The 27818-nt window shown below is 42.2% G+C and overlaps 1 protein-coding gene and 1 long non-coding RNA gene across 7 annotated transcripts in view; one reads left to right on the top strand and one right to left on the bottom strand.

Annotated features, from left to right (window-relative positions):
* The window catches only part of exd3 (exonuclease 3'-5' domain containing 3), a 170107-nt gene that overhangs the window by 68656 nt on the left and 73633 nt on the right, over nt 1-27818 (bottom strand). For all 5 annotated transcript variants that reach the window (XM_059994439.1, XM_059994441.1, XM_059994443.1 and 2 more), the window contains 5 exons: nt 23617-23655; nt 11516-11682; nt 5191-5344; nt 4502-4715; nt 2473-2582 (listed from right to left, as the gene is read on the bottom strand). In XM_059994439.1, the coding sequence (XP_059850422.1) occupies nt 2473-2582; nt 4502-4715; nt 5191-5344; nt 11516-11682; nt 23617-23655 (684 nt within the window). The remainder of the gene's footprint in view (nt 1-2472; nt 2583-4501; nt 4716-5190; nt 5345-11515; nt 11683-23616; nt 23656-27818) is intronic.
* The window catches only part of LOC132407647 (uncharacterized), a 67546-nt gene that overhangs the window by 38881 nt on the left and 847 nt on the right, over nt 1-27818 (top strand). Inside the window, exon 3 of one of the 2 annotated variants that reach the window (XR_009516546.1) lies at nt 5968-10602. The exons of the other annotated variant lie outside the window; for it this stretch is intronic. This is a non-coding gene — a long non-coding RNA (uncharacterized LOC132407647). Of the gene's footprint in view, nt 1-5967; nt 10603-27818 lie in introns of those variants that run through there. 2 annotated transcript variants of the gene reach the window in all.

Genomic DNA, 27818 nt, shown 5'->3' with positions numbered 1-27818 from the left:
TCCTACCAAGTTGAAGTGGAGAGTCTTCAGGGTTTTAATGATTCCAGTGAGGTGGGCTTGAATTTATTCTCGGTGGCAAACCAACTCTTTGAAGTTGATACTCTTTTTCCTGGTTCCCTTTCCAAAAGATACAGTCGGTCCTCCTTATCCGCGGATTCCGTTTGCGCGAATTCAACCAACCGCGGATCAGGAAAACCCAGAAGTTCCCTCTCCAGCACTCGTTGCTTGAGCATGTACAGACTATTTTTTCTTGTCATTATTCCCTAAACAATACAGTATAACAACTATTTACATAGCATTTACATTGTATTAGGTATTATAAGTAATCTAGAAATGACTTAAAAGTACAGGCAGTCCACAGGTTATGTATGAATGAGTTCCATTCCCGAGTCCATCTTTAAGTCGGATTTGAAGTCGGAACAGGTACATCCAGTGTTATTTAGCGTCAGTTAGTCAAACAGTTTTCTTTGTTTATAGTACATATTTTATCTTTCTATGCACATAAAACACTTAGGAAACATATGTATTTCAATAACTTAACCACCAAATTGCTTGGTAATAATTGTAGCTTTCATTGGGGCAGGGCCTTTCACATTCTCCATTAAGATTGTTCCGATTGTTGGCCGACTGCAGCCTAACGCTTTTCCAATGACTGATGGCGTTTCACTGCTTTCCAATTGCTTTGTTACTTCCACCTTATTTTCAATCGTTATCATGATTATTTTCGTGACAGAAACACTGCGGATTCAGAGCTGTACCGCCAGGTCCTAATGTCCACCGCTCTGAGACATGTTAAATAAAGTCCGGGGTTCTGCTGGATCCTAAAGACCACTGCACTGATTCATGTTAAATAAGAGACTTGAGCATCCGCGAGTTTTGGTATCCGCGCTGGAACCAATCCCCTGTGGATAAGGAGGGCCGAATGTATAATCTTGTCTTCCTTGAGCTGCCTTTTTGCTGCTTGCAGGATCTTGCTTGGAACAGGGCATAAAATACTGCATTTTCTGAATTCTTGGGTCACAATTGCATCAGTCTCCTAACGAGCACTATAAGGGCCATAAAAACAGAAAATGCTGGAAACATTCAGGGAACGCAGCATTTGCTGAAGAGTGTACCTTGACTTCTTTGGAATGAAAGGCCAAGTCTTGTTTCAGCAGTTTTAAAATTTCAGAACCCCAGCATCTGCTCTATTAAGTTTGTTCATAGAGGTCCTAATGTTCCTAATTCCAAAGATGCATTTCTAACTTTGCTGATTTCAACCAGAGTAAAGGGATCCAAATGGACACGGTCATCTTATCAGGAAAATGTAAACAGGATATGGTCAGGTCACCTCTTCTAATTTCCTTTCCAACGAAGGGCCACTGCAGCAGATTTTACAGAGGGCTGCCCAGTTGCATTAACAGCTGTCAAGAAGTATTAAAAAACACAAAATGCTGGCAGAACTCAGCAGGCCAGACAGCATCTATGGGAGGAGGTAATAACGACGTTTCGGCTCGAAATGTCGATATTACCTCCTCCCATAGATGCTGTCTGGCCTGCTGAGTTCTGCCAGCATTTTGTGTTTCTTATTTATTTCCAGCATCTGCAGATTCACTCGTGTTGTCAAGAAGTATTACTGTCTGAACTAAAGTGCTATCTTTGTGGCAGTTCATGAACCAGACAGTTAGGAGCTCACAATTTTGGGAGAATCACAAACCAGGAAGCATAGTTCCAGAATAAATTTGAAAGGAATTTCTTCCCTTACCATGCAATCGATCTTCAGTATTCTCTGCCTGACAGTTGTAGATATCAGATCACTGAATATATTTAGCCCTAACTCAGGCCAAACTGTGGTGTATGCCGGTTATGGGAAACAGATGGGAAGTGTAGCTGGGCACAGGATATGCCCTTTTCTTGTTGACTGATGAATCAGATTTGTAGGGACTAAGAGGTGCACTCCTACAATTTATGCTTTTTGAAGAATTGACAAATTTATCAGCTTTCTTAGGAGTTTCCTCAGTCATTTCTTGAGCAGAACTTGGGCCACCCCTATGACTTGATCATGACTTATTAAACCCCAGTGCCACACAGCCCCTCAGTTGAATGCTCTCTGTTAGCAAGTGACTAAGGTAACTGCTGACAACTGTATACATTAGTGGCAAGTTCAAGTGTTCTATTGTTGCACACCAGCATCCAATTGATTCTTAAAGGAAAGACCGAAGCCAAGATCAAGGACTGGGCTGCAATAAATTAACTGTACATTCATGAAATATCTGCACACTGTGTATTTATTCAATGAGTTGTGGAACTCAGCAACATGACTTCATGCCTCAGCACTCTCGCTGTGGTAGGCAATGGCTTTTGAATGACATTTTGTGGCAAGGAGCAGACGGCAAGATTCCTGGTCATGGACCACGTGAGCTGAAAGGAAAGAGATGACCAATGCTCATACTAGTTTAAAAAAAAGATTTAAGCTGAAGACTATTAACAAACCTCTTTATGCACATTTAGGAGGTCTAGAATGCCAACTGTAGTCTGTACCACATCCTTCAAAATAGGGTAAGATGTACACAAACCATGTAGATCTCCTGACAAAGCATAACCTGTAAAGACAAAATGACAAAGCCTCTTATATCGACTAGGAGGATCCAGCTATTGAGCAGGATGCCTTCTTTAAGTAGCATGGGCCATGTATGTAGCATGGGGCGTGACTATGGAAAACTTGTGTGCGTCTCTGGTATAAATTCAGTTCACCATCAAGACTGATACTGATACAATGCTTGAAAGTAAGTAAGTTAATGTAAACAAGATGGCTCAAATGCAATATTCTGGTACAGTACTCATGGATGCAGGTTGCTGCATCCAACGGCCCAAAACCAAACTGGGAACTGGGAACCCTGCTTAGAGTGCAAACAAAAGTTCTAGAGATGTGAGAACACACCGAGAACTGGAACTCCAGATGGGAGAATATTGGGAACTAAGACTCTAACCAGGTATATCCTGCAAGAAAGACCCCAGTCAGAAGTAAACTAGGATATGGTCCTGCAAAGTGAGAGCACAGATGACTGTTCATTAAGAGCAAGAACACCAGTTTGGAGTTTACTGAGACCATACTACCATCATTTTCTGTGCAACAGTCCTAAGGAATCACTGGATTGTACAGAGGGGGGGAGAGGGGGGGGGGAGAGAGAGGGGGGAGAGAGAGGGGGAGAGAGAGGGGGAGAGAGAGGGGGAGAGAGAGGGGGAGAGAGGGGGGAGAGAGGGGGGAGAGAGGGGGGAGAGAGGGGGAGAGAGAGAGGGGGAGAGAGAGAGGGGGAGAGAGAGAGAGAGGGGGAGAGAGAAGGGAGAGAGGGGAGAGAGGGGGGAGAGAGGGGGGAGAGAGGGGGGAGAGAGAGGGGGGAGAGAGAGGGGAGGGAGAGTTTAAAAGAAGCAAGCGAGGCAGTTGGCACATTTTGTGCACCACTATCACAAGGGGACAGATTAGACACTTGGCAAGGACCTGTAAAAAAAATAGTTAGGTTTAAGCGGACTGGACATTCTGTGAGTGGACCAGTGTATCTTCCAATAACTTTCCCACTATTGATGTCAGGCTCACCAGCCTATAATTTCCTGGTTTATTTTCAGAGCCTTTCTTCAATAACGGTACAACATTTGCTATCCTCAAATCCTCCAGCTCCTCACCCATGGCTAAGTACCTTTTAAATATCTGTGCTAGGGCCCCTGCAATTTCTGAACCAGCCTTCCACAGGGTCCAAGGGTCCTGAGTTTTTATCCACCTTGATTTGCCTCAAGAAAGCAAACACCTCCTCCTCTGTAATGGTACATGATCTATGACCTTGTTGCTGCATTGCCTTGCATCTACAGACTCTGTGGCTGTCTCCCAAGTAAATACAGATGCAAAAAATCAATTTAAGATCTCCCCCGTCTCTTTTAGCTCCAAGCATACATTACCACTCTGATCTTCCAAAGGACCAATTTTGTCCCTTACTATCCTTTTGCTCTTAATATATAGATTGAAATACTTAGGATTCTCCTTCACTTTATCTGCTACAGCAATCTCATGTCTTCTTTTAGCTGTCCTGTTTTCTTGCATTTCTTATACTCCCTGCTAGGAGCACAGTGATAACTGGATCACCAGCTGAGAGTGCACAGGAGGCAGGAAAGTAGCTGGACTACAGTGTAATCTTGGATTGCAGCTTAAAATGCATGGGATAATTATAACCCAGCAACATGAACATAGGAAACTGATTTTCCAGCAAAGAGTTTGTTGGGAGCCAGGGAACCTGTATGACACCACCACCACTTGGGACGCCAAAGGGAACTGGTGCACTGCTTTCTGGGTTCCCTGCTGGAAAAGGACCAGAACATGGGAACACAACTGCAAGGTGACTGGGAAGGCCAATGGGAAGTAGGTCAAGGCATAGAGAACAGCAAGAATAGAAATAGTAGGAGTAAAGGGAAAGCTTGAAAAATGAAACAAATACTGCACAAATTCTTGAAAAGCCATTCTTGTTCAAAATACCTAGCTTAGTTATAGTTCTACTACTGAATAAGGAATGTATGAACTGCTCTAATTCATGTTCCCGGCCCAGGGATTCTGACTCCTTCGCCAGCTGAGGCAGGTCCAGAAGGTAAACACAATTCTTCAAAGCAATCTGCAGGATCGACACCCGGGCTTTGGACCATGCTAGGAATGTGGGCCTCCACTCCATGTCAATGCCCACGACACCACCAGCCTGCAACAGAAACACAGATGTCGTTATCAAGGCAGATAGATTCAATAATAGTCAGGAAGCAACATTAACCCATGGAAAGGGGTAACTGGGAGGCAACATTCACAAAAGTATATGTAAAGCATCAGATGGATGTGGTAGAGAGCATCAGTAAAAGAAGTAGACAGAGTGCAGCAGAAAATGCTGAAGAAGTCAGGGGGTGGTGGTTGAAGAGAGTACAAGTTGGAAGAAGGCAGTGAGAGAGGAAGGCAGGAGTGGTGGCAGAAAGGGGGAAGAAAGAATAGGAGCAAAAGGGAGAGGGAAGAGGGCAGGGTGACAAAGGGGATGGGAGTGTGGGAGCAGGAATGGGAATAAAGCACGCAAGGGAAATGCGTAAGGGAGAAAAGAGAAACGGCTGGCATGAGGAAGAGAAGAATTGGATAGAGTAAAAGGAGACTGTCTAGTCACACTTGCTTTATAAGCATTCTGTGGCTCTGACCTGCAGTACCCGAGTTGTACAGCTCTGTAACTGATCCAAGTGCTCCACGATGTAAATACTCTCTGTGGGAACTGGTAGCTGGTAGAAGTTCTTCTTTTTTTCTTTCTCCAGGCTACTTTCCTCTTTGGAACTGTTCTTTACACCATCTCTAAAACTGTAAATTTAAAATTGAGGCACAGACAGAGGCTGGATGGGGGTGAGGGTAAGGGTAGGGTGGCCAGGTATGAGGGTCTTGGGGGCAGCCAAGGAGGGGAAGGGCCAAGGGATAGTGAGTGAGTTGGGAGGGGCGAGCAGGGTTGATGCAGAGGTTGGGAGGGAGCGATGGGTAGAGTGCAAGCCAGGGTGGGGGGGAGCAAGGGGGAAGGGTGAGGGGACACGGGGAGGTGAACAAATCAGAGATATGAAGCAGAGAAACAGATGCTGCAGTCTACTGTATCCATACAAACCATCAAGTTCCTAACTATACTAATCCCTTATACAAGCACTCCTTGCCACAGCTTTTCAAGAAGTCATCTAAAGACTGGAGGATTGGTATGGACATGATGGACTGCAGCATCTGTTTCTCAGCTTCATAACTCTGATTCTGTTCTCCACCCCCTTCACCTCCCTCTACTCCCCCCACCACTTCAGACAATACAAATATAGATTCCCTCTGGATGCAAAAGATGTCCTCTGAATCTCCTACACTGTGCTATAAGCCTATGCCCTCTGGTTAAAGATACCTCTGCTAAAAGGAAATGGTTACCTCAATACACTCTCTATTCTCTTCAATTCTAGATATGCCTATCAGGACCTGACTCATCCTTTTGAGCTTAAAGGAAAACAAACCCAGCCTATCAAGAAATTCTCCATCCCAGGGACATGCCTAAAACTAGAGTCCAATGAAATGCTGTAAAAGCTTGGAATATCAGTGAGTGATTGTGGAGAGGTTATAACTGAGTTAATATTAGAGGATAATCTCAGATAAGAACTGGGTAGATCAGATACAACTGATAAAGCAAGTTACCCCAATATTGAGTCTCAAAGGCTACAATGCACTGAGACAGAAGGTAAGGTGTCATTCCTCAAGCTTATGTTGGGCTTGTTGAAAGTGGTTTGAGTGGGAGTGGTAGGTGGGAGATGGAAACATGGACAGGGAGACACCAAAGGAATTGGTCTCTTCAGAGTACTGAAAAAGTGATGAAGGTTAAGAGAATCTGAATCTTGTTGAAGGTAACAGAAAATACCAAGGAGGTTGACCATTAAACTCAGATGGTGCTGGGGTGGAAGGTGGGAACCAGGGGAACTCAATCCTTGCTCTAGCCTGGAGGAGGGAAGTGAGTAGAAATGCAGGGAATAGATGAAAATTGGCTGAAGGCTGTCAACTATGGTAAATACCGAAAGACCCAAGTGGAAAGTGTCATCAGAACTATGTTACTGCGATGGAGGAACCAGAGTCCTTACAGAAAGCAGTGTGGGAAGATCTTTAGTAAAGGTACTATAGGTGACACAGTCTCTGACTCAATTCCTGAGCTTTTCCTTTCACTTTTGAATTTTCTTGTTTCCAACACAGTGGACATACGAGTAACCCTTAAGGGTAGCTATTTGGTAGAATCTGGAAGATGATAATACAAGAGAAAACCATGTTGTATTTAGAAAGCTGAAGAAATAAGAAAGGAACCAGTGAAAATGTATGAGAAAAGACAAGATATGTCCTGAGAAGAAAAACTGAAGTCTCTAGGTATAAAAATTGCAAACAAGCGGTAAGAGAATGGACGACATTTATGCACAATTCTCTGAAAGTGGTGCAACAGGTTGGGAAAAGCATATGGGATCTTGAGCTTTATAAATCTCTTTTCAAATGGCAATGAAAAACCTTCTGAGATGCCGAGTGGAGAAATGATTTGCTCTGCTGCAGTGGGTTAATGTGAAGTGCTCCATGCTTTGAAACTCATTGAAATTTTGGATCATGCAGTGTTTTCCAACCATGCAACGGAATTCTATTCAGGGTTCCCAACTTTCTGGAGGCCAAAACTGGAAACTTCTCCTACAAGATTACTGATGAGGCATTTTTTGCTTGCACTGGATGCATCCTGTCACTCATTCCCCCAGGATAATCAATTTGTTCCTGTGACACAGATGCCTGGTTTTCCCTGGAATTGCCAGAATATTTTAAAATTCTGTTGTGGTGATTTTTGCCATGACTTTCTGAACAGCGGGCTGGTGTTCATGTGTATTTTCCATCTTTGAAGTTCAAAGTAAATTTATTATCAAAGTACACATATGAAACCATATATAACCCTAAGATTCATTCTCTTGCGGGCATACTCAATAGACCCACAGAATAATAGCCATTACAGAATCAATGAAAGACTACACCAACTTGGGTGTTCTACCAGTGTGCAAAAGATAACAAACTGCAAATAATAAATAAGCAATATATATCAAGAACATGAGATGAAGAGTCCTTAAAAGTGAGTCCACAGGTTGTGGGAACATTTCTCTGTTGGCGAAAGTAAAGTCGAGTGAAATCATCTGCTTTGGTACAAGAGCCTGATGGTTGAGGGGCAATAACTGTTCCTGAACCTGGTAGTGTGAGTTCCGAGGCTCCTGTCCCTTCTTCCTAATGGCAGTAGTGTGAAGACAGCATGGCCTGGGTGGTGGGGGTCCCTGACAATGGATCTGCTTTCCTGTGACAGTGTTTCATGTAGAATTGCTCAATGGTGGGGGCTTTACCCACAATGGACTGGGCTGCCTCCACTTTTTGTAGGATTTTCTGCTCAAAGGTATAGTATTGGCATTCCCATACCAAGTTGTGATGCAGCCACTCAATATACTCTCCACAACACATCTATAGAAGTTTGTCAAAGTTTTAGATGTCATGTGGAATCTTTGTGAAGGAATCAGAAATGCTGTTCTGCTTTCTTCATAATTGCACTTATAAAGGAGGCCCAAGACAGGTTCTCCAAAATAATAACACTGAGGAACTTAAAGTTGCTGACGGTCTCCACTTCCGATGAGGACTGGCTTATGGACCTCTGGTTTCCTTCTCTTTAAGTAAATAATCACTTCCTTGGGCTTGCTGACATTGAATAAAAGGTTGTTGTTAGAGCCACCAGGCCAGATTTTCAATCTCCTTTTAGCGTGCTGATTCATCACGACCTTCTATTCTGCCTATGACAGTGGTGTCGTAGCAAACTTGAATATGACATTGGAGCTATACTTAGCCACACAGACACAAGTGTCAAATAAGTAGAGTAGGGGGTGGTGCCTTGTAGTGCACTTGTGCTGATGGAGACTGTACCAATCCAAGCTGACTGGGAATTGCAAGTGAGGAAATTGAGGAAACTGTACAATGAGGTCTTCAGGCCAATGGCTTGGAGCTTATTGATTAGTTTTGAGAGGATGGTGGAATTGAATGCTGAGCAGTAGTCAATAAAGAGCATCCTAATATATGCAGCTTTGCTGTCCAGATGTTCCAGGGTTGAATGATGAACCAATGAGATGGCATCTACTATGGACCTATTGCTCCATTAGGTAAATTGGAGCAGATCTAAGGTGATTCTCAGGCAGGAGATGACACGATTTATCACCAACCTCTCAAAGCATTTCATCACTGTGGATATATGCAAGTGCCACTGGACCGAAATCACAGTATCATAGGAAACTGTGAGAATTTGTGATGGTTCCTCCATGTTTTTATAGTCAAAGCAAGCACAGAAGCCATTAAGCTTGTCTGGAAGCAAAGCCCTGCTGTTGCCTATGTCACTTGATTTAACTTTATAAGAGATGATAGTATTCAAGCCTGCCACAATTGTTAAGTATCGTTCATTGCTTCAAGTTTAGCCCAGAACTGCCACTTCACATGTGAGATGCGTTCTGGAGATCATACCTGGATCTCTTGTAACTTTCTTGGTCACCAGACTTGAATGCTTCTTATCAGACGCTCAGCAGATGACAGATCTCATGGTTCATACATGGTTTCTGATTTGGACAGACAGAATAACTTGTCTACAACTATTTTAATAAGGTCCATAATGACCATGATGTTTTCATCTTGAGAAGGCATTGGCAGTAAGGTGATGTCACCTGCACTGCCAGCCACGCTTGGCTGGAATCGAATTAAGGATCCATGTCACCATCTTCAGGGTAGCACTCAACTGTGCATTTTGCACATTTCAAAGTTCAAAGTAAATTTTATTATCAAAGTACAAATATGTCACCATATACAACCCTGAGATTCATTTCTGACTTTACAAAAAGGAACAAAGAAGAACAGTTTGAAATTCTGCAAAACACCAAAGAACAAACCGGGTGCAACATCACAGAAAAGATATGAAGGCAAGGACGGTGCAGAAAAGATGCCCTGGAATAGATACAAGTACTTTGCAATCTTGATTCTGTTGAATGATAGTGTTATTTTTATTAGGGCAGAAAAGGCTGAGAAATTATTGGAAAATGTACAGCATTTAAAAATTTTAAGGGTCTAGATAAAATGAATACACAGATGCTCCTCCCATTAATGGAGGGGACAAGAAGTCATGTAAGGTGACTGGCAATAGATCAAAGGATGGATGTGGAAAATCTTTTCTATGATCTGTAATGTGCCACTTGAAATGTTGGTAGAAATAAATTCAACACAGAATTTCAAAAAAAAAGGACACTCAATGGTTTCCACAGTGGTATTGCTGGTGCAGTTATTGCCTCACAGCACCAACCAACCTGCTTTGATCCTGATCTCCAAGGCTGACCGTATGAGTCTGCACATTATAACCTAGGACCATCTGGGCTTCCTTCCATATTCCAAAGACATGCCGCCTGGTAGGTTAGTTGGTCAATCTAATTTGCATGTAAGTAGATGGTAGAATCTGAGGAGTTGATGGGAATAGGCTGGAAAAATTAATGAAGTATTGTTGAATACTTTTGAGTGCCAATGCACAAAATGGCCTCAATCTTTTGTCATAAAATATATGGAAAGAAAGCAGAGCGATAGGGGAAAAGCCAGGGACTGGACAGTTCTTACAAAAACTGAGATGGACTCTATAAGCCTCATGGTCCCCTTCTGTGCTGTAAGAATACTAAAATTCTATGATTAAATGAGTAATGAATCCAAGCAAGAAAAAGTTTGTGAAATACCTGGTTAATTACTCATAAAATGTGGTCTGATCTTCTAAATCACTGTATATTTCACAATATATTACCATGAGTCTCATCTCCTATCCTACCAATTGTTACCTCGAAATAATTGCCATCATGACTTTGAATACATTGTATTATAGATACTGGATTATTATTTTCTTATATAGTGAACTGTCCATATAACATTCTTATCAATTACCCCAGTGGTCATAATTACACTTTGAACTTGGAACATAGCTAGTTATCATGAACTCAACTACAAGAAACTCTCATAGATTGCAACTTAAAACTCTCTTTCCTTATGTCCACTGTACCATTAGTTCCTGGAATAAATACTTCAGGGATGATAAATGAATTTTGTGGTGAAGAGTTCCGTGAATGAAGAGACTTAAAAAGTCAAATGAATTCATAAATGGCTGAATTTACTCTCCATTTTAATAAAAATAATTCACCAATTATAAAATTTCATGCATCTATGCCAATTAATTGATAATAAGGATGATCTCTTTTATGGAATGCATAATGCATTATTTTATGCAAGTGTAGACTACCTTTAAGATCCAATTTGTATTGTTCTTACATATTGCTATATCCAAATCCTGCTGCTTACTTGACAGTAACAATCATCCTTTATTGAGAGCAGTAAAAGTTTTATTTATTTTAATTTAGTGATACAGTGCGGAACGCCTGACAGATTAGACAGACTAATCCCCAATTTAAATCACGGGAGAATTTACAATGACCAGCTACCCTATGTGGTATGTCTTTGGACTGTGGGAGGAAACCAGAGCACCCAGGGAAAACCCACACAATCCACAGGGAGGACGTATAGAGAGTCCTTAAAGACGGCACCAGAATTGAATTCCGAATTCTGACGCGCTGAGCTATAATAGCGTTGCACTAACTGCTACGTTACAGGAGTTCTCCCTTTGCAAGCAGCGACCAAAGAAACACAGGGGCTATAAATTGGTATTATTATTATTTGTGGAAATAAGAAACAAATGTGCAACTGTTAATTTCTGATCAGCCTTTATTTCTTCATAAAATGCCAGTAAATGGTGTAATCAATAATGGGACTGAGGGTAAGATAAAATACACTGTGGCAATGGTGAGTTCAGTGAAGAGTAACATCATAAGGATGACTGAAGGTATTACTTCAGGTAATGACGAATTACGGCGAAAACGTGAAAAATATTGAAAAACTTACTCTTTGTCTTTTTCCAGCCGCCTGAGCCATTCGGCAACGTGCTGTGGTAGTTTTTCTTGTGGTACATTTAGCCTCAGGGCCCAGTGAGCCACTGTATCAATGCCTGTGTACTTTGCCAGCAAGTTCAAAAACTGGCCCTGCAGCCAGGAATTCTGTCCAACTATATCCTGCAAGACAAATATTTACTTTGGATGGAATGCAGAACAGGTGGCAAAATCCAGAGTCTGGTCAGGGTGAAGCCCCAAGGGACAAAATGGAGTTGGAACAAAATCAGGCCAATAGCAGTTAACGGAATAGGTGAATTATGAGGAAAGGGACAAGAATTAGGCAGGAACATGGTGAAAGCTACAGTGGGTCAATGCCATGGAAAAATAGTGAAGCCTGGAGAAAGAAATGGAGCCGGAAGCAGAGAAGGACATATTGGAACTGACCGTGTAGATACCAACGTCTCAACCTATAACATGTTGTGTACTGTTGGGGGATGCCCTTTGAAGGAAAAATAGCAGCAATAATCTAATTCATTGCATGACAGAGGGCTTTGATGTACAAAAGAAGAGGAATAAGATTGGGAGAGTAATGTTGTTAGGGGTTCTACTGTAACAGGGACAGAGAGGCATTTCTGTGACCACAGGTCTCCAGGATGGTCTTCTGGTGGTAGAGTCAAGGATAGCTTGGTATGACTGCAGGACATTCTAATGAACAGCTAATGGTAGTGGTACATATTGGTACCAACAACATGGGTAGAAGAAGGGATGAGTCCTGCAACAGGAGTTAATTGGCCATTTTACAAGCAGAATCAGAATCAGGTTTATTATCGCTGGCATGTGAGGTGAAATTTGTTAACTTAGCAGCAGCTCAATGCAATACATAATCTAGTAGAGAAAGAAAAATGTTAATAATAAATAAAATAAAACATAATACTAAACAATCAAGTAAATCAATTACATATATTGAATAGATTTTTAAAAAGTGCAAAAGCAGAAATACTGTATATTAAAAAAAGTGAAGTAATGTCCATAGCTTCAATGTCCATTTAGGAATCGGATGGCAAAAGGGAAGAAGCTGTTCCTGTATCGCTGAGTGTGTGCCTTCAGGCCTCTGTATCCTGCCTGATGGTAACAGTGAGAAAAGATCATGCCCTGTGTTCTGGAGGTCCTTAATAATGGACGCTGCCTTTCTGAGACACCACTCCCTCAACATGTCCTGGGTACTTTGTAGGCTAGTGCCCGAGATGGAGCTGACCAGACTTACAACCTTCTGCAGCTTATTTCGGCCCTGTGCAGTAGCTGCGCCCCCCAACCCCCCAAACCAGGCAGTGATACAGCCTGTCAGAATGCTCTTTATAGAAGCTTCTGAATGCATTTGTTGACATGCCAAACCTCTTCAAACTCCTAATGAAGTATAGCCACTGTCTTGCCTTCTTTATAACTACATCAATATGTTGGGACCAGGTTAGATCCTCAGAGATCTTGACACTGAGGAACTTGAAGCTGCTCACTCTCTCCACTTCTGATCTTTCTATGAGGATTGGTATATGTTCTTTCGTCTTACCCTTCCTGAAGTCCACAATCAGCTCTTTCGTCTTACTGACGTTGAGTGCCAAGTTGTTGATGTGACACCACTCCACTAGTGGGCATATCTCACTCCTGTACGCCATCTCATCACCACCTGAGATTCTACCAATAATGGTTGTATCATTGGCAAATTTATAGATGGTATTTGAGCTATGGCTAGCCACACAGTCATGGGTGTAGAGAGTAAAGCAGTGGCTAAGCACACACCCCTGAGGTGTGCCAGTGTTGATCATCAGCAAGGAGGAATGTTATCACCAATCGGCACAGACTGTGGTCTTCCAGATAGGAAGTCGAGGATTCAATTGCAGAGGGAGGTACAGAGGCCCAGGTTCTGTAACTTCTCAACCAGGATTGTGGAAATGATTGTATTAATTGCTGAGCTGTAGTCGATGAACAGCATACTAACGTAGGTGTTTGTGTTGTCTAGGAGGAGGTCTAAAGCTGTGTGGAGAGCCATTGAGATTGTGTCTGCCGTTGACCTATTGTGGTGGTAGGCAAATTGCAACGTCCAGGTCCTTGCTAAGGCAGGAGTTCTGTCTAGTCATGACCAACCTCTCAAAGCATTTCATTGCTGACGATGTGAGTGCTACCAGGCGATAGTCATTAAGGCAGACCACATTATTCTTCTTAGGCAATTGTATAAATGTTGTCTTTTTGAAGCAAGGGGAACTTTTGCCTGTAGCAGTGAGAGGTTGAAAATGTCCTTGAATACGCCTGCTAGTTGATTGGCACAGGTTTTCAGAGCCTTACCAGGTACTCCATTGGGACCTTCTGCCATGTGAGGGTTCACTCTCTTTAAAGACAGTCTAACATCGGCCTCTGAGACAAAGATCACAGGGTCCTCAGGTGCAGCAGGGATCCTCACAGCTGTAGTTGTGTTCTCCCTTTCAAAGCGTGCATAGAACATTGAGTTCATCTGGTAGTGAAACATTGCTGCATTTATTATATTGGGTTTTGCTTTGTAGGAGGTAATGTCTTGCAAACCCTGCCAGTGTTGGCGCGCATCTGATATTGCCTCCAAGGTCATTTGAAATTCTCTCTTCACCCTTAAAATAGCCCTCTGCAAATCATACTTGGTTTTCTGATACAGACTTGGGTTGCCAGACTTGAATGCCACAGACCTAGCCTTCAGCAGGCGATATACCTCCTGGTTCATCCACGGCTTTTGGTTTGGGAATGTACAGTAAGTCTTTGTAGGCACACACTCATCCACACAGATTTTAATGAAGTCGGTAACAGCTGCAGCATACTCATCCAGATTCAAAGATGCATCCCTGAATACAGTCCAGTCCATCGATTCAAAGCAGTCCTGTAGGCGCTCCAGTGCTTCCCTTGTCCAAACCTTCTTGGTCCTCACTACTGGTGCTGCAGACTTCAGTCTCTACCTATACTCAGGGAGTAGAAGTACAGCCAGGTGATCAGACTTCACAAAGTGAGGGCATGGAATTCTTGATATGGTAGGCATTCTTGATGATGGTGTAGCAATGGTCCAGTGTGTTGCTTCCTCTGGTATGGCAAGTGATCTGTTGATGGTAATTGCTCAGTGATTTTTTTCAGACTGGCCTTGTTAAAATCTCCCAAAACGATAGTGAAGGCGTTAAGGTGTGCTGTTTTTTGCATGTTGATCCCATTGCTCAGATCATCTAAAGCCTGCTTGACATTGGCCTGAGGTGGAATGTAAAATGCTACCAGAATGACCCCAGAGAACTCCCATCGTAGGTAAAAAGGATGGCACTTTACTGCTAGATATTCCAGAATTGGGACAGCACTGATAAATTTGTGCACCAAGAAGAGTTGATCATGAGGCATACTCCTCTATGTATAGAAAGCCCGTTGATCTGAATTGCTGCATCCGGTATGAAAGGGGTTAACCAGGATTCCGTGAAACACATGCGGTCCTACTGTCCCTCTGATTCAGCACCCTGGCTCTGAGAACATCGATTTTATTCACCAGAGACTGCACTTTCTCCAGCAAAATAGTTGGTATACGGAATTTAAAACCCCGTTTGCTTAAGCATGCTTGTAATCCTGATTTATGTCCGCACTTCCTCCGAGGTGTCCTCTGTGGGCGCTTCCGACCACAGATGGTGTTGGTTCCAAAGGTTTTAAGCAGCGATAGTTTGTTTAAAAACATCAATACATCTTTGTTGACTTATTGACCTTGGCAGCAGTTGTGCTTTTTAGTTGTAACAGGCTGAAATGGGAATATAACAGGAACAGGCAGCTAGCATCTCAAAGGTTATGATCTCTGGACTGCTTCTGAGACATGAGCTTGTGAGTGGCAGAACAGAAGGATAGGTCAGAGGAATGCTTGTCTGAAGTGATGGTGCAGGGGGATAGGCTTTAGGCTCCTGTTTCTGGGGGAAGGTGGGACCTATTCAAGATAGATGGGTTGCACTAAACTAGAAAAGGAGCAATACCCTTATGGGACATTTGTGAGTACTATTGGGTTAAGTTTAAGTTGAGTTTGGTGGGACAATGGGACTCAGAATAGGTGTTCAGATTGGGAGGTACAAGACACCTAGAGAAGTAAAAAAGTATATCCGGTAGACAGAGCAGGCAAATAAATGCACATCAGAAGAAACAAAGCTAAAGTGGATTGATTATAATGCAAGCAGCTGAACAACTGTTAATTAACTAAATCTTTAATTAACTTAATTTATAGGGAAAGGTTAAATAGGTTTCAGCATTTATTCCCTGGAGTGTAGGAGATCGAAGGAGGCTTGATAGGGGTATACAAAATTATGTGGGACATACATAAGATAAATGCGAGAAGGCTTTTTTCCCACTGAAATCAGGTGAGACTAGAACTACAGGTCACAGGTTAAGGGTGAAAGGTGAAAAGGTAAAAGGAGAACCCGAGGGGGAGCAATTTCACTCAGAGGATGGTGAGAGTGTGGAACAAGCTGCCAGCTAAAATGGTGGATGCAGGATCGATTTCAAAATGTAATAGAAATTTGGATAAGTATATGGATGGGGGGGGGGGGAATATGGAGAGTTACTTTCTAAGTGTGGATTGATGGAACTGGGAGAATAATAGCTTGGCACCAGCTAGCTAGGCCAAAAGGCATGTTTCTGTGCTGTAGTACTCAATGATTATGGTATTGCTGCCAACACAGAGACATGGTTGAATGATAGGCAGGATTTGCTATTCAATATCCCAAGGTACAGAATTTTCAGCTGCAGCAAGGGTAGTTGTAAAAGAAGAGGTGGTATTGCACTGTTAGTCAAGGAACACATTTCCTTAGTGTCAAAACAGAATATCCTATAGAGCTCCTCAAACAAAGCCATGTGGGTTACAAAGAACCAGGGTATTATCTCTTTGTTGGGGGTATATTACAGATTTTCTGACAGTAAACAGGAGATAGGAGAACACATAAGTAGGCAAATAGGAGAAAGATGTAATAAACATCTTTTAAGTAAAAGGGGATTTCAATTTATCTGGGATTGCCTTAATGTAACAGGCTCAGAATGGGGGAATTTTTCTGGAGTGTCCTGGACTGCTTCATAACACAATACATAGTATGAATAAACTAACAAAGGAAGGAGTATACTTATCTTATGAAATGTAGTCAGTCAATTGGAGGGAGTGTCACTGGGGATCATTCTGGAGTTAGTGACCATGAATGTATTTTGAAGTGGTTATGGAAAAAGATAGGGATGGGCCACATATAAATGTTTTAGACTGGAGGAAGACAAATTTATTTAAAATGAGACAGGACATGGCAAAAGCAGACTGGGGCATAACCACGTACTCAATTCTACAGGTCTACATTTACACAGTGGGAGGCGTTCAAAGGAAATATAGTGCAAGTTCAGAGCCAATATGCTGCTGTAAGGATGAAAACCAGGTATAACAAGTACACAAAACCTGGACAGCAAAATATATTGAGGGTCAGATAAAGAAAATAAAGGAAGCAAAGGGCAAGTACAAAGAACTAAAGACTGGGGAGGTTGGTCAAGTATAATTGGCAAAAGTATAGGGAGGCACTTAGGAGAAGGTGAAGAAGAATCACAAAGTACCACTAGCAGTCAAGACTAGCACATTAAGCTAAATTTGAAGTTGGTTTGTTAATAGACTAAAGATAAAAGAAGGGACAATGAGGCAGTCTATTCATTGAGCCTGAAGATGTAGGTGAAGTCTGAAATAATTATTTTTCATAGAGCCATAGTGATAAACAGCATGGAAATTCAGACCAACCCTTACATGCCTACCTTGTCAATCCCATTCATCTGCATTTTACTTACATCCCTACAAACCATTTGTGCCCAAATATTTTAATTGTTGTAACTGTACCTGCCTTCACCACTTCCTCTGGTAGTTTGTTTCATATACTCACCACGGTCTAATGTGTGAAAACTTTGCCCCTCTTTTCCTTTTCATTTTAAACCTAAACCCAAATCCTCTACTGATTAACCACCCTATTTCTCGTGATTTTATAAATCTTTTAGATCACACCTCAGCTTCCTTCACTCCAGGGAAAACTGTCTTAGCCTGGCAAAGTATCTTCTTATAACTCAAGCCATCCTGTCTTAATTTTTTCTGTACCCTTCCGAACTTAATCACATTCTTCTTATAGCTTGTCAATCAGAACTGAACAATACTCCAAGTGCAGTCTCATCAATATCTTGCAAAGTGGAGACTATAAAATGACACACTCAAATCGTTGACCAATGAAGGCATATGCTGTCTTCAGTACCCTGTCTATCCATGTCAGTAACCTAAGGGAACTCTGTACTTGTACTCCAATGTCCATGTTCTAACACTCCTGAACCACATTCACTATGCACGCCCTGGATCTGACAGCCCAATTCCAATGATGCTAAGTGAAATTACTGCATTGGTTGTGGCCTTCCAAAATTTCCCAAATTTGTAAAGGTCCTAGCTGAAGGAAGATACCTTTACAAGAAAGAGAAAATACTGAGATTCATTAAGGATGCAGTGGCAGAATGTTTAGAAAGGCATAACACAATCAAGTAAATGCAACATGATTTTATGAAAGGGAAATCGTGTTTGACAAATTTACTAGATGTAATGAGTAGAAAAGCCTACTCATGGTGTATTTGGATTTCCAAAGGCATTCGATCAAGTACCTAATAAAGTGCTCATGAATGACATCAGGGCAAAATGTTGACTCAGATAAATGACTGGCTAGCTAACAGGAAACATAATCAGGAAAAATGTATCACTGACATGTTGGATAGCAATAATTAGCAGGGATCAATGCTGGGCCCCTCAACTGGAAACTAAGCCGAAGGAACTGACTGCATTCTTGCTAAACTTACTAACGATAAAAAGAGAAGTGGGCACATAAGTTATGAGAATGATGCAAAGATTCTGCAAACATATAATGTAAAAGAGTGGGCAATGGAATCTATAGTTTGGTATGAATAAAAGGATAAAACAGAGTAATCCAATGATTCGAACATCCAAGAGATTCAGCATAATTCATAAGGTAGTGTTCACCTTGATTCTTTCCCATCACACTGAGCCCAATTCCTGTACAGTTTACATTCAACAGGGTCCCGGTTTCATCCTCTTTCCACATTCACTGGAGCTCCAGTATGCATTGCTTTATTATTGCATTACACTAAGTGGGGCCTGAGTTCCCACACTCCATTAAGATCTACCGGACTCACAGATAAATGTATTGCCCTGCAAGGTAACGAAAACCCAACTTATGTACAGCCTGTACATACAAACAGGCAGTTGGGACACCAGTGGGGTGGATTTGCTGACTGCAGTGGAGCTACAGGCATCTTCTGCCACCAGGGAACTATATAGTGAACATTGCTCCGACTTGCAAACTGCTAAGGTAATGAAGAGTTCACAAGAACAACGCTCTTCTGAACCAGGGAAGAATCTGCCTAACTCTGTAACATCTTAAACAAAACATTAATAGGACCATAGGATATAGGAGTAGAATTAAGCCATTTCAACATGGCTGATCCATTTTCCCTCTCAGCCTAAATCTCCTGCCTTCTCCCCGTATCCATGCCCTGACTAATCAAGAATCCAGAAACTTCTGCCTGAAATATACCCAATGACTTGGCCTCCTCAGCCACCTATGCCAACAAATTCCACAGATTCATCACTCTCTGGCTAAAGAAATTACTTTTCGCCTCTGTTCTGAAAGAATGCCTCTCTATTCGGAGTCTGTGTCCTCTGGTCTTAAGACTCCTCCATTACAGGAAATATCCTCTCCACAATCACTCTATCGAGACCTTTTAACATGTACAAAATGCTGGTGGAACGCAGCAGGCCAGGCAGCATCTACAGGAAGAAGTACAGTCGACATTTCGGGCCGAGACCCTTCGTCAGGACTAACTGAAAGAAAAGATAGTAAGAGATTTGAAAGTGGGAGGGGGAGGGGAGATCCAAAATGATAGAAGACAGGAGGAGGAGGGATGAAGCTAAGAGCTCTAAAGGTGATTGGCAAAAGGGATACACAGCTGGAGAAGGGAAAGGATCATGGGATGGGAGACCTAGGGAGAAAGAAAGGGGGAGGGGAGCACCAGAGGGAGATGGAGAGCAGGCAAGGAATGATTGTGAGAGGGGCAGAGAGAGAAAAAAGGGGGGAAAATAGATAAATAAGGAATGGGGTTAGAAGAGGAGGAGAGGCATTAACAGAAGTTAGAAAAATCAATGTTCATGCCATCAGGTTGGAGGCTATCCAGACGGAATATAAGGTGTTGCTCCAACCTGAGTGTGGCTTCACCTTCACAGTAGAGGAGGCCATGGATAGACATACCAGAATGGGAATGGGACGAGGAATTAAAATGTGTGGCCACTGGGAGATCCTGCTTTCTTTGGCGGACAGAGCGTAGGTGTTCAGCGAAACAGTCTTCCAGTCTGTGTCGGGTCTCACCAATATATAAAAGGCCACACTGGGAACACTGGATGCAGTATATCAGTCGGAAGGGATGGGGGAGGACAAATGGACAAGGGAGTTGCATAGGGAGCGATCCCTGCGGAAAGCAGAAAGATGGAGGGAGGGAAAGATGTGCTTGGTAATGGGATCCCATTGGAGTTGGCGGAAGTTACGGAGAATTATATGTTGGACCTGGAGGCTGGTGGGGTGATAGGTGAGGACAAGGGGAACCCTATCCCAAATGTGGTGGCGGGCGGACTGGGTGAGAGCAGATGTTCTTTTAACATGGGATAGGTTTCAATGGGGTCACCCCTTATTCTTCTGAATTCCAGAGAGTAGAGGCCCAGAGCCATCAAATGTTCCTCATATGACAAGCCTTTCAGTCCTGGAATCATTTTCATGAACCTTCCTTGAACCCTCTCTAATGTCAGTACATCCTTTTGAAGAGAAGGGGCCCAAAACTGCTTGCAATATTCCAAGTGTGTCCTCACCAGTGCTTTATAAAGTCTCAACGTTATATTCTTGCTTTTATATTCTGGTCCTCTCGAAATAAAAGCTAACTACATTAGCCTTTCTCACCACTAATTCAACCTACAAATTAACTGTTAGGGAATTCTGCACAAGGGCTCCCAAGCCCCCTTACACCTCAGAGTTTTGAATTTTCTCTTCACTTGGAAAATAGTCTACACTTTTATTTCTTCTACCAAAGTGTATACCATACACTTCCTGACATTGTACTCCATCTGCCATTTCTTTGCCCATTCTCCTAAACTGTTTCAGCCCTCTGCAGCCTCTTTATTTCCTCAAAAGTACCTGCCCCTCCATCCTAAGTTTGCATCATCTGCAAACTTGGCCACAAAGTCATCAATTCCTTCATCCAAATCATTGACATATAACATAAAAAGAAGTTGTCCTAACACAGACTCCTATGGAACACCACTAGTACCGACACCCAACCAGAAAAAGCTCCCTTTAATACCACTCTTTGCCTCCTGCTAATCAGCCAATGCTTTATCCATGCTAGTATCTTTCCTATAATACAATGGGCTGTTTAGTTGTTAAGCAGCCTCATGTGTGTCACCTTGTCAAAGGCCTTCTGAAAATCCAAATACACATCAACCGATTCTCCTTTGTTTATCCAGCTTGTTATTTCTTCAAAGAATTCCAACTGATTTGTCAAGCAAAATTGAACAGGTTAGGACTTTAGTCCTTGGAGCATAGAAAAATGAAGGGAGATTTGATAGAGGTTTACAAAATTATGAGGTGTATAGACAAAGTAAATGCGAGTAGGCTCTTTCCACTTAGATTAGGAGAGATTTCTAAGAGAGGACATGGCTTTAGGATGAAAGGGGAAAAATATAGGGGGATCTTCTTCACTCAAAGAGTGGTGGGAGTGTGGAACGAGCTGCCAGCTGACGTGGTAAATGCAGGCTCACTCTTTAAGAATAAATTGGTTAGATACATCGATGGGAGAGGTCTGGAGGGTTATGGACAGGGTGCAGGTCAATGGGACTAGCGGAATAAAGTTTTGGCACAGACTAGAAGGGACGAATGGCCTATTTTCTGTGCTGTAGTGTTCTATGGTTTCTAAGATTTTCCTTTGAGGAAACCATGCTGACTACAGCCTATTTTATCATGTGTCTCCAAGTACCTCAAAACCACATCCTTAACAATCAACTCCAATATCTTCCCAACCACTAAGTCACTTATAATTTCCTTTCTTTTGCCTCTCTTCTTTCTTGAAGAGTGGAGTGCCATTTGAAATTTTTTATTCCTCCGGAAACATGCCCGAATCAATTGATTCTTGAAAGATTATTAATGCCCCCACAATCTCTGCAGCCACTTCTTTTGGAACTCTGGGGTGTACACCATCTGGTCCAAGCAACTTATCTACCTTCAGACCTTTCAGTTTCCCTAGAACCTTCACCCTAGAAGTGGGAACTTCACACACATCTGCTGCCTGACACTCTCAAACTTCTGACACACTGCTAGTGTCTTCCACAGTGAAGACTGATGCAAAATACTTATTCATTTTTTCTCCATGTCTTTGTTCCCCCATTACTACCTCTCCAGCATCATTTTTCAGTGGTTCAATATCTACTCTTGCCTCTCTTACATTTTATGCATCAGAAGAAATTTTTGGTATCCTCTTTAATGTTATTGGCTAGGTTATTTTTTAATGGCCTTTTATTGTTTTGTTAAAAAGTTTCCCAATTCTCCAACTCCTCACTATTTTTGCTTCATTATATGACCCCTCTTTGGCTTATATGATGGCTTTGACTTCTCCTGTCAGCCACAGTTGTGTCATCCTGTCTTTAGAATACTTCTTCCTCTTTGGGATGCGCATATCCTGCACTTTCCAAACTGCTGCCAGAAATTCCAGCCATTGCTGTTCTGCCTTCATTCCTGCCAGTATCTTCCAATCAATTTTATCAAGCTCTTCTCTCATGCCTCTGTAGTTCACTTTACTCTACTGTAATAGTAATACATCTGACTTCAGCTCTCCTTCTCAAATTGCATGGCACATTCTATCACATTATGAACACTGGCCCCAATGGGTTCCTTTACCTTAAGCTCTTTAATTAATTCTAATTCATTGCACAACACCCAATTCAGAATAGCTGATCCCCTAGAGGACTCAACCACGAGTTGCTCTAAAAAGCTATCTTGTAGAAAATCCCCCTCTTGAGATCCAGGCTGATTTTCCCAATCTACCTGCATACTAAAATCCCCCAGATTATTGTAATATTGCCCTTTGGCATGCATTTTCTACCTCCTTTGTACTTTGTAGACCATATCTTTACCACTATTTGGGGGTCTGCATTTAACTCCCATCAGGGTGTTTTACCCGTGCAGCTCCTTACCTCTATCCACAACAATTCAACACCTTCCAGTCCTCTTTCTAATGATTTGACTTGATTTTTTACCAAAAGAATCCGACATCCCTCTCCCCCAAACTGCCCATCCTTTTAATACAATGTGTATCCTTGGACATTAAGCTCCCAGCTAAAATCTTTCAGTCATGATTTAGTAACGCCCACAACATCATATATGTCAATCTGTAACTGTGCTGTAAATTTATCCACCTTATTCCATGTACTGCGCACATTCAAATATAACACCTTCAGTCCTTTTTAACATTGTCTGCCTTTTACATTGCAGCTCAACTAGTTGACCCTGTCATCAGCTCCTCCTTGCTAGCCCTCTTACTACATACTGCATCAGCTGTTTGTAAACCAACTACCTCATCCTCAGCACTATCAAATGTGTTGAAGTAGTAATAATTATATTCAATAGTCCAAAAAATCTGCTTGTCTGGCATTGCCAAAGTTCTGAAAGCATGCTGGATCATCAGAGTTCTAGATGGATAAAGACATAAGAATGCTGATGTAAACCCTTGCAAATGACCACTAAGTAAACCTGTAGGAAAAGCAAATAATTAGAAAGTCAAATAAAACATTGTCTTTTATTGCAAAAGGAAGTAGTTTAAGGTGAAGAATCCACTATATTACCACATGAAAGACATTCTTTAAATACGTGTCATTGTTGTTGCATCAATAAACTCCATCAAATCCTGTATCAACACTAAAAGATTGAAAGGTTCTACAACACCTTTTTGGAAAGTGTGAAATTCATTGAAGCCATGAAAACTCACCTCAATGTGTTCAGACCAAATCTCTTCAGCCATACCCTTCTGTAAGGAGAAAAAGCATTGTGTTAAAAAGGCAAAAACTAAGTGACTTGCTACCTCCAGCAACACCAACAATCCACAACTGATAACACTCACTGTAACTCATTGTCAAAACTGTCAGTGAACAGGGGACAATAGAATGTTATCTAGCAGTCCGGTTGTAAATGAATCACCACAAAGGTTAATGTTCACCTGATGTGTGTCTGAGTTAAAACTGATAGAAAGCTCAAAATGCTGTAGTCAACTCAGAGCGGGGACTAAGCGAAGGGATACCAGACTTTAAGGGCATAGAAGGGAGAGAAGCACTCGTGGAAATGAAGAGTCAGAGAGACTTAAAAGGAAACACATTCTGCTGGAGAAATTTAGTGGGCCAAGCAGTATCCCCGGGAAGAAAGAAAATGTCTATATTTTGGTATGAAACCCTTTATTAGTGTCCTGATGGTGTGCTGAGTTCCTCCAGCAGATCGCCCATTGCTTTATATTCCAGCACCTGCAGTCTCTTGTGTTTCCAGATGAAAAGTAACAGGGGAGAAGGAGATACAGGAGACAGGAGAAAGCCTACGACCAAAGAGAGAGGTAGGAAAAAGAAGGCATCAGTAAAAGAGGGCAGACAACAAGAGTAAGAAGTGAGTTCAAGTTCAATTGTTATTCAACCATACACAAATACCAATGATGAGGACATATAGGAGCGAGATATACCAGCTAGTTGAGTGGTATCTCAGCAACAACCTTGCTCTCAACACCATTAAGACCAAAGAACGGATTGTGGACTTCAGGAAGGGTAAGATCACAGAACATAAACCAATCCTCATAGAGGGATCAGAAGTGGAGAGAGTGAACAATTTCAAGTTCCTGAATGTCAAGATCTCTGACAATCTAACCTGGTTATTGATCCAGCTATAAAGAAGGCAAGACAGTGGCTATACTTTATTAGGAGTTTGAGGAGATCTGGTTTTGACCTAAAATGCTCGAAAACTGTGTACCTGATTCTGATTTTAATTCTGAATACAGTCAAACAAAACACCGTTACTCTGGGGCCAAGGTACAAAACAGTATTTACAGTCATACATAGAAAAAGACACATACAGCACATAAGACAGCAGTACAATACAGTCACACACAAAAAATATATATGTAGTCCAAATCCCTGAGTCCATGAATGTTGCAGCAGTCTGCAGCTGAACACAATAAAGCTTGTCTTCTGCCGAGCAAACACTGGAGGCAGCATCAATTCCAACTTGGACACTGTGCTATAGTGCCTCCGACACTCCAGTGGAGTGCCCAACCTCAACGCCTCCCCCAGAGCCCCTGTAAACAGCCAACAACATGGCTTGAGTCCAAGTCCTCTCTACGAACAACAGTACACCTCCCGCCCCCACTGTTCAACAACAAACTGTTTACTTCCAGCATTCCACACCAACAGAATCTTGCGATCACAAGAAAAGCAACTAAAATGATTACTGCTGTTAGACAGTAAGCCTCCTTCATGCACTGACACCTCTCTGTCACAGACAGCATCACAGCTTGCACCAAATCCAGTTCCTTCAGTTTGTCAGCCTACTCACTGATGGGGTCAACCTGAAGAACTTTAAGTTCTTAATATCCAGCAGGACTGTGAACATAAACAAAGCTTAAAAATGACAATAGCACCTTTGTACTATTGTACAGAGTACACCTGTGGATGTTCCTCTCAATAAGTATATAACTTTAGATACTACTGGGGGGGGGGGGGTGACCTATTATGGGAGAGCCACAGTGACTGGCTCTCTGGCACCAAGTCTAGTACTGTGGTTCAGATGAGCAGAGAAGCAAAGAGGACTACAGTTCTGATAGGAGATTCCTCAGTCAAAACGGGTACACAGTTCTGTGGGCACGATATAAACTCCCTGATGGTGTGTTGCCTCCCCAGAGCCAGGATCAGGGATGTTTCAGATTGTGTCCTTGGCATTCTCAAGGGCAAGGGTGAGCAGCCAGAAGCCTTGGTACATATTGACACTAATAACATAGGTAGACAAGGAGAGTAAGTCCTGAACAGAGATTTTCAGGAGCCAGGTAGAAAGCTCAGAAACAGGACCTCCAGGGCAGTAATCTCTGGAATGCTGCCTGTGCCATGAGCCAGTGAGGGTAAGAATAGGGTGATTTGGCAGATGGATACATGGCTGAGGAACTGGTGCAGGGGCAGAGGTTCAGGTTTATGGATCATTGGTATTTCTTCTGGGGAAGAAATGACTAGTACAAATGAGATGGGTTCCACCTGAACCTGAGGGGGTCCAATATCATCGCAGACAGGTGTGCTAGAGTTGTTCAGATGGGATGACAGCAGAGCAGCAATGACTGGAATTTCTGGAAGCAATTCGAAGGGCACAGGATATATACATCCTAAAGAAGAAGAAGTAGTATTTTAAAGCCAAGGTAACACAACCATGGCTAACAAGGGAAGTCAAAGTCAATAAAAAAGCTAAACGGAGGTCATATAATAGAGCAAAAATTAGTGAGAAGTTAGAGGATTGGGAAGCTTTTAAATACCAAAAGAAGTCAACTAAAAAAGTCATTAAGAAGATAAAGATGTAATACAAAAACAAGCTAGCAAATAATTTAAAAGAGGGTACCAAGTTTCTTCAGATACATAAAGTGTAAAAGAGAGGCAAGAATGAATATCAGACCACTGGAAAACAATGCTGGAAAGGTAGTAATGGCGGATGAACTGACAGTATTTTGTATAAGCCTTCACTGCGGAAGACACGAGCAGTATGGTAGAAGTCCCAGGTGTCAGGGGTCTTGAAGTTTGTTAAGTTATCATTACTAGAGAGAAGGTTCTTGGGTTGTAGGAAAACTGAAAGGTCTGAAGGTAGATAAGTCATCCAGATCAGATGGTGTATATCCCAGAGTTCTGAAAGAGGTGGCTGAAGGAGATTGTAGAGACATTAGTAATGCCCTTTCAAGAATCACTAGATTCCGGAATGTTTCCGGAAGATTGGAAAATTGCAAATGTCACTCCACTCTCCAAGATGGGAGAGAGGCAGAAGAAAGGAAACTATAGGCCAGTTAGTTTGACCTCAGTGGTTGGGAAGATACTGGAATCAATTGTTAAGGATGTGGTTTCAGGGTACTTAGAGGCACTTGATAAAATAGACAGTAGTCAGCATGGTTTCCTCAAGGGAAAATCTTGCCTGTCAAATCAGTTAGAATTCTTTGAAGAAATAACAAGTTGGATAGACAAAGAAGAATCGGTTGATATTGTGTACTTGGATTTTTAGAAGGCCTTTGACAAAGTGTCATACATGAGGCTGTGTAACAAGCTATGGGCCCATGGTATTACAGGAAAGATTCTGGCAAGGATAAAGTAGTGGCTGATTGGTAGGAGGCAAAGAGTGGGAATAAAGGGAGCCTTTTCTGGTTGGCTCTCAGTGACTAGTGGGGTTCTACAGGGGACTGTGTTGTGACCTATTCTTTTTATGTTATATGCAAGTAATTTGGATGATTGAATATTGTGTGCATATTGGAGTACTGTCTACATCTTAGAAAGGATGTGCTAAAACTGGGGAGGGTTCAAAGAAGGTTTATAAAAATGATTCCAGTATTAAACAGCTTGTTATATGAAGAGCATTTGATGTCTCTGGGCCTGTATTCACTGGAATTTAGGAGAATGAGGGATGACCTAATTGAAACCTATTGAAAGGTGAAAGGCCTCGATAGAGTGGATGTGGAAAGGATGTTTCCTATGGTGGCAGTGTCTAAGACCAGAGCGCACAGCCTCAAAGTAGAGGAGCATCGTTTTAGAGCAGAGATGAAGAGGAATTTCTTCAGCCGGAGAGTGGTGAATCTGTGGAATTCATTTCCACAGGCAGCTGTGGAGGCCAAGTCTTTATGTAAATTTAAGGCAGAGGTTGATAGATTCTTGCTTGGTCAGGGCATGAAGAGATATGGGGGAAGGCAGGAGATTGGGTCTGAGAGGAAAAATTAATCAGCCATGATGAAATGGTGGAGTACACTTAATGGGCCAAATGGTCTTAACCCCGTAAAAGCCACTGTGTCTGAGCACGCCATCATCTTACTGAAAAGAATTAGGTGACTTCCTTCCTTATTATGATGTTGGAGTTTTCAGCACCCAATATATGGATGCAGGCACAACCTCCATTGCATGCTGTCACAAAATGACCCAGGTC

The sequence above is a fragment of the Hypanus sabinus genome, chromosome 18 (genome assembly GCF_030144855.1).
Source record: "Hypanus sabinus isolate sHypSab1 chromosome 18, sHypSab1.hap1, whole genome shotgun sequence".
NCBI lineage: Eukaryota > Metazoa > Chordata > Chondrichthyes > Myliobatiformes > Dasyatidae > Hypanus > Hypanus sabinus.
The sequence above is the reverse complement of the archived record's forward strand: the minus strand, read 5'-3'. Positions and strand labels throughout refer to the sequence as shown.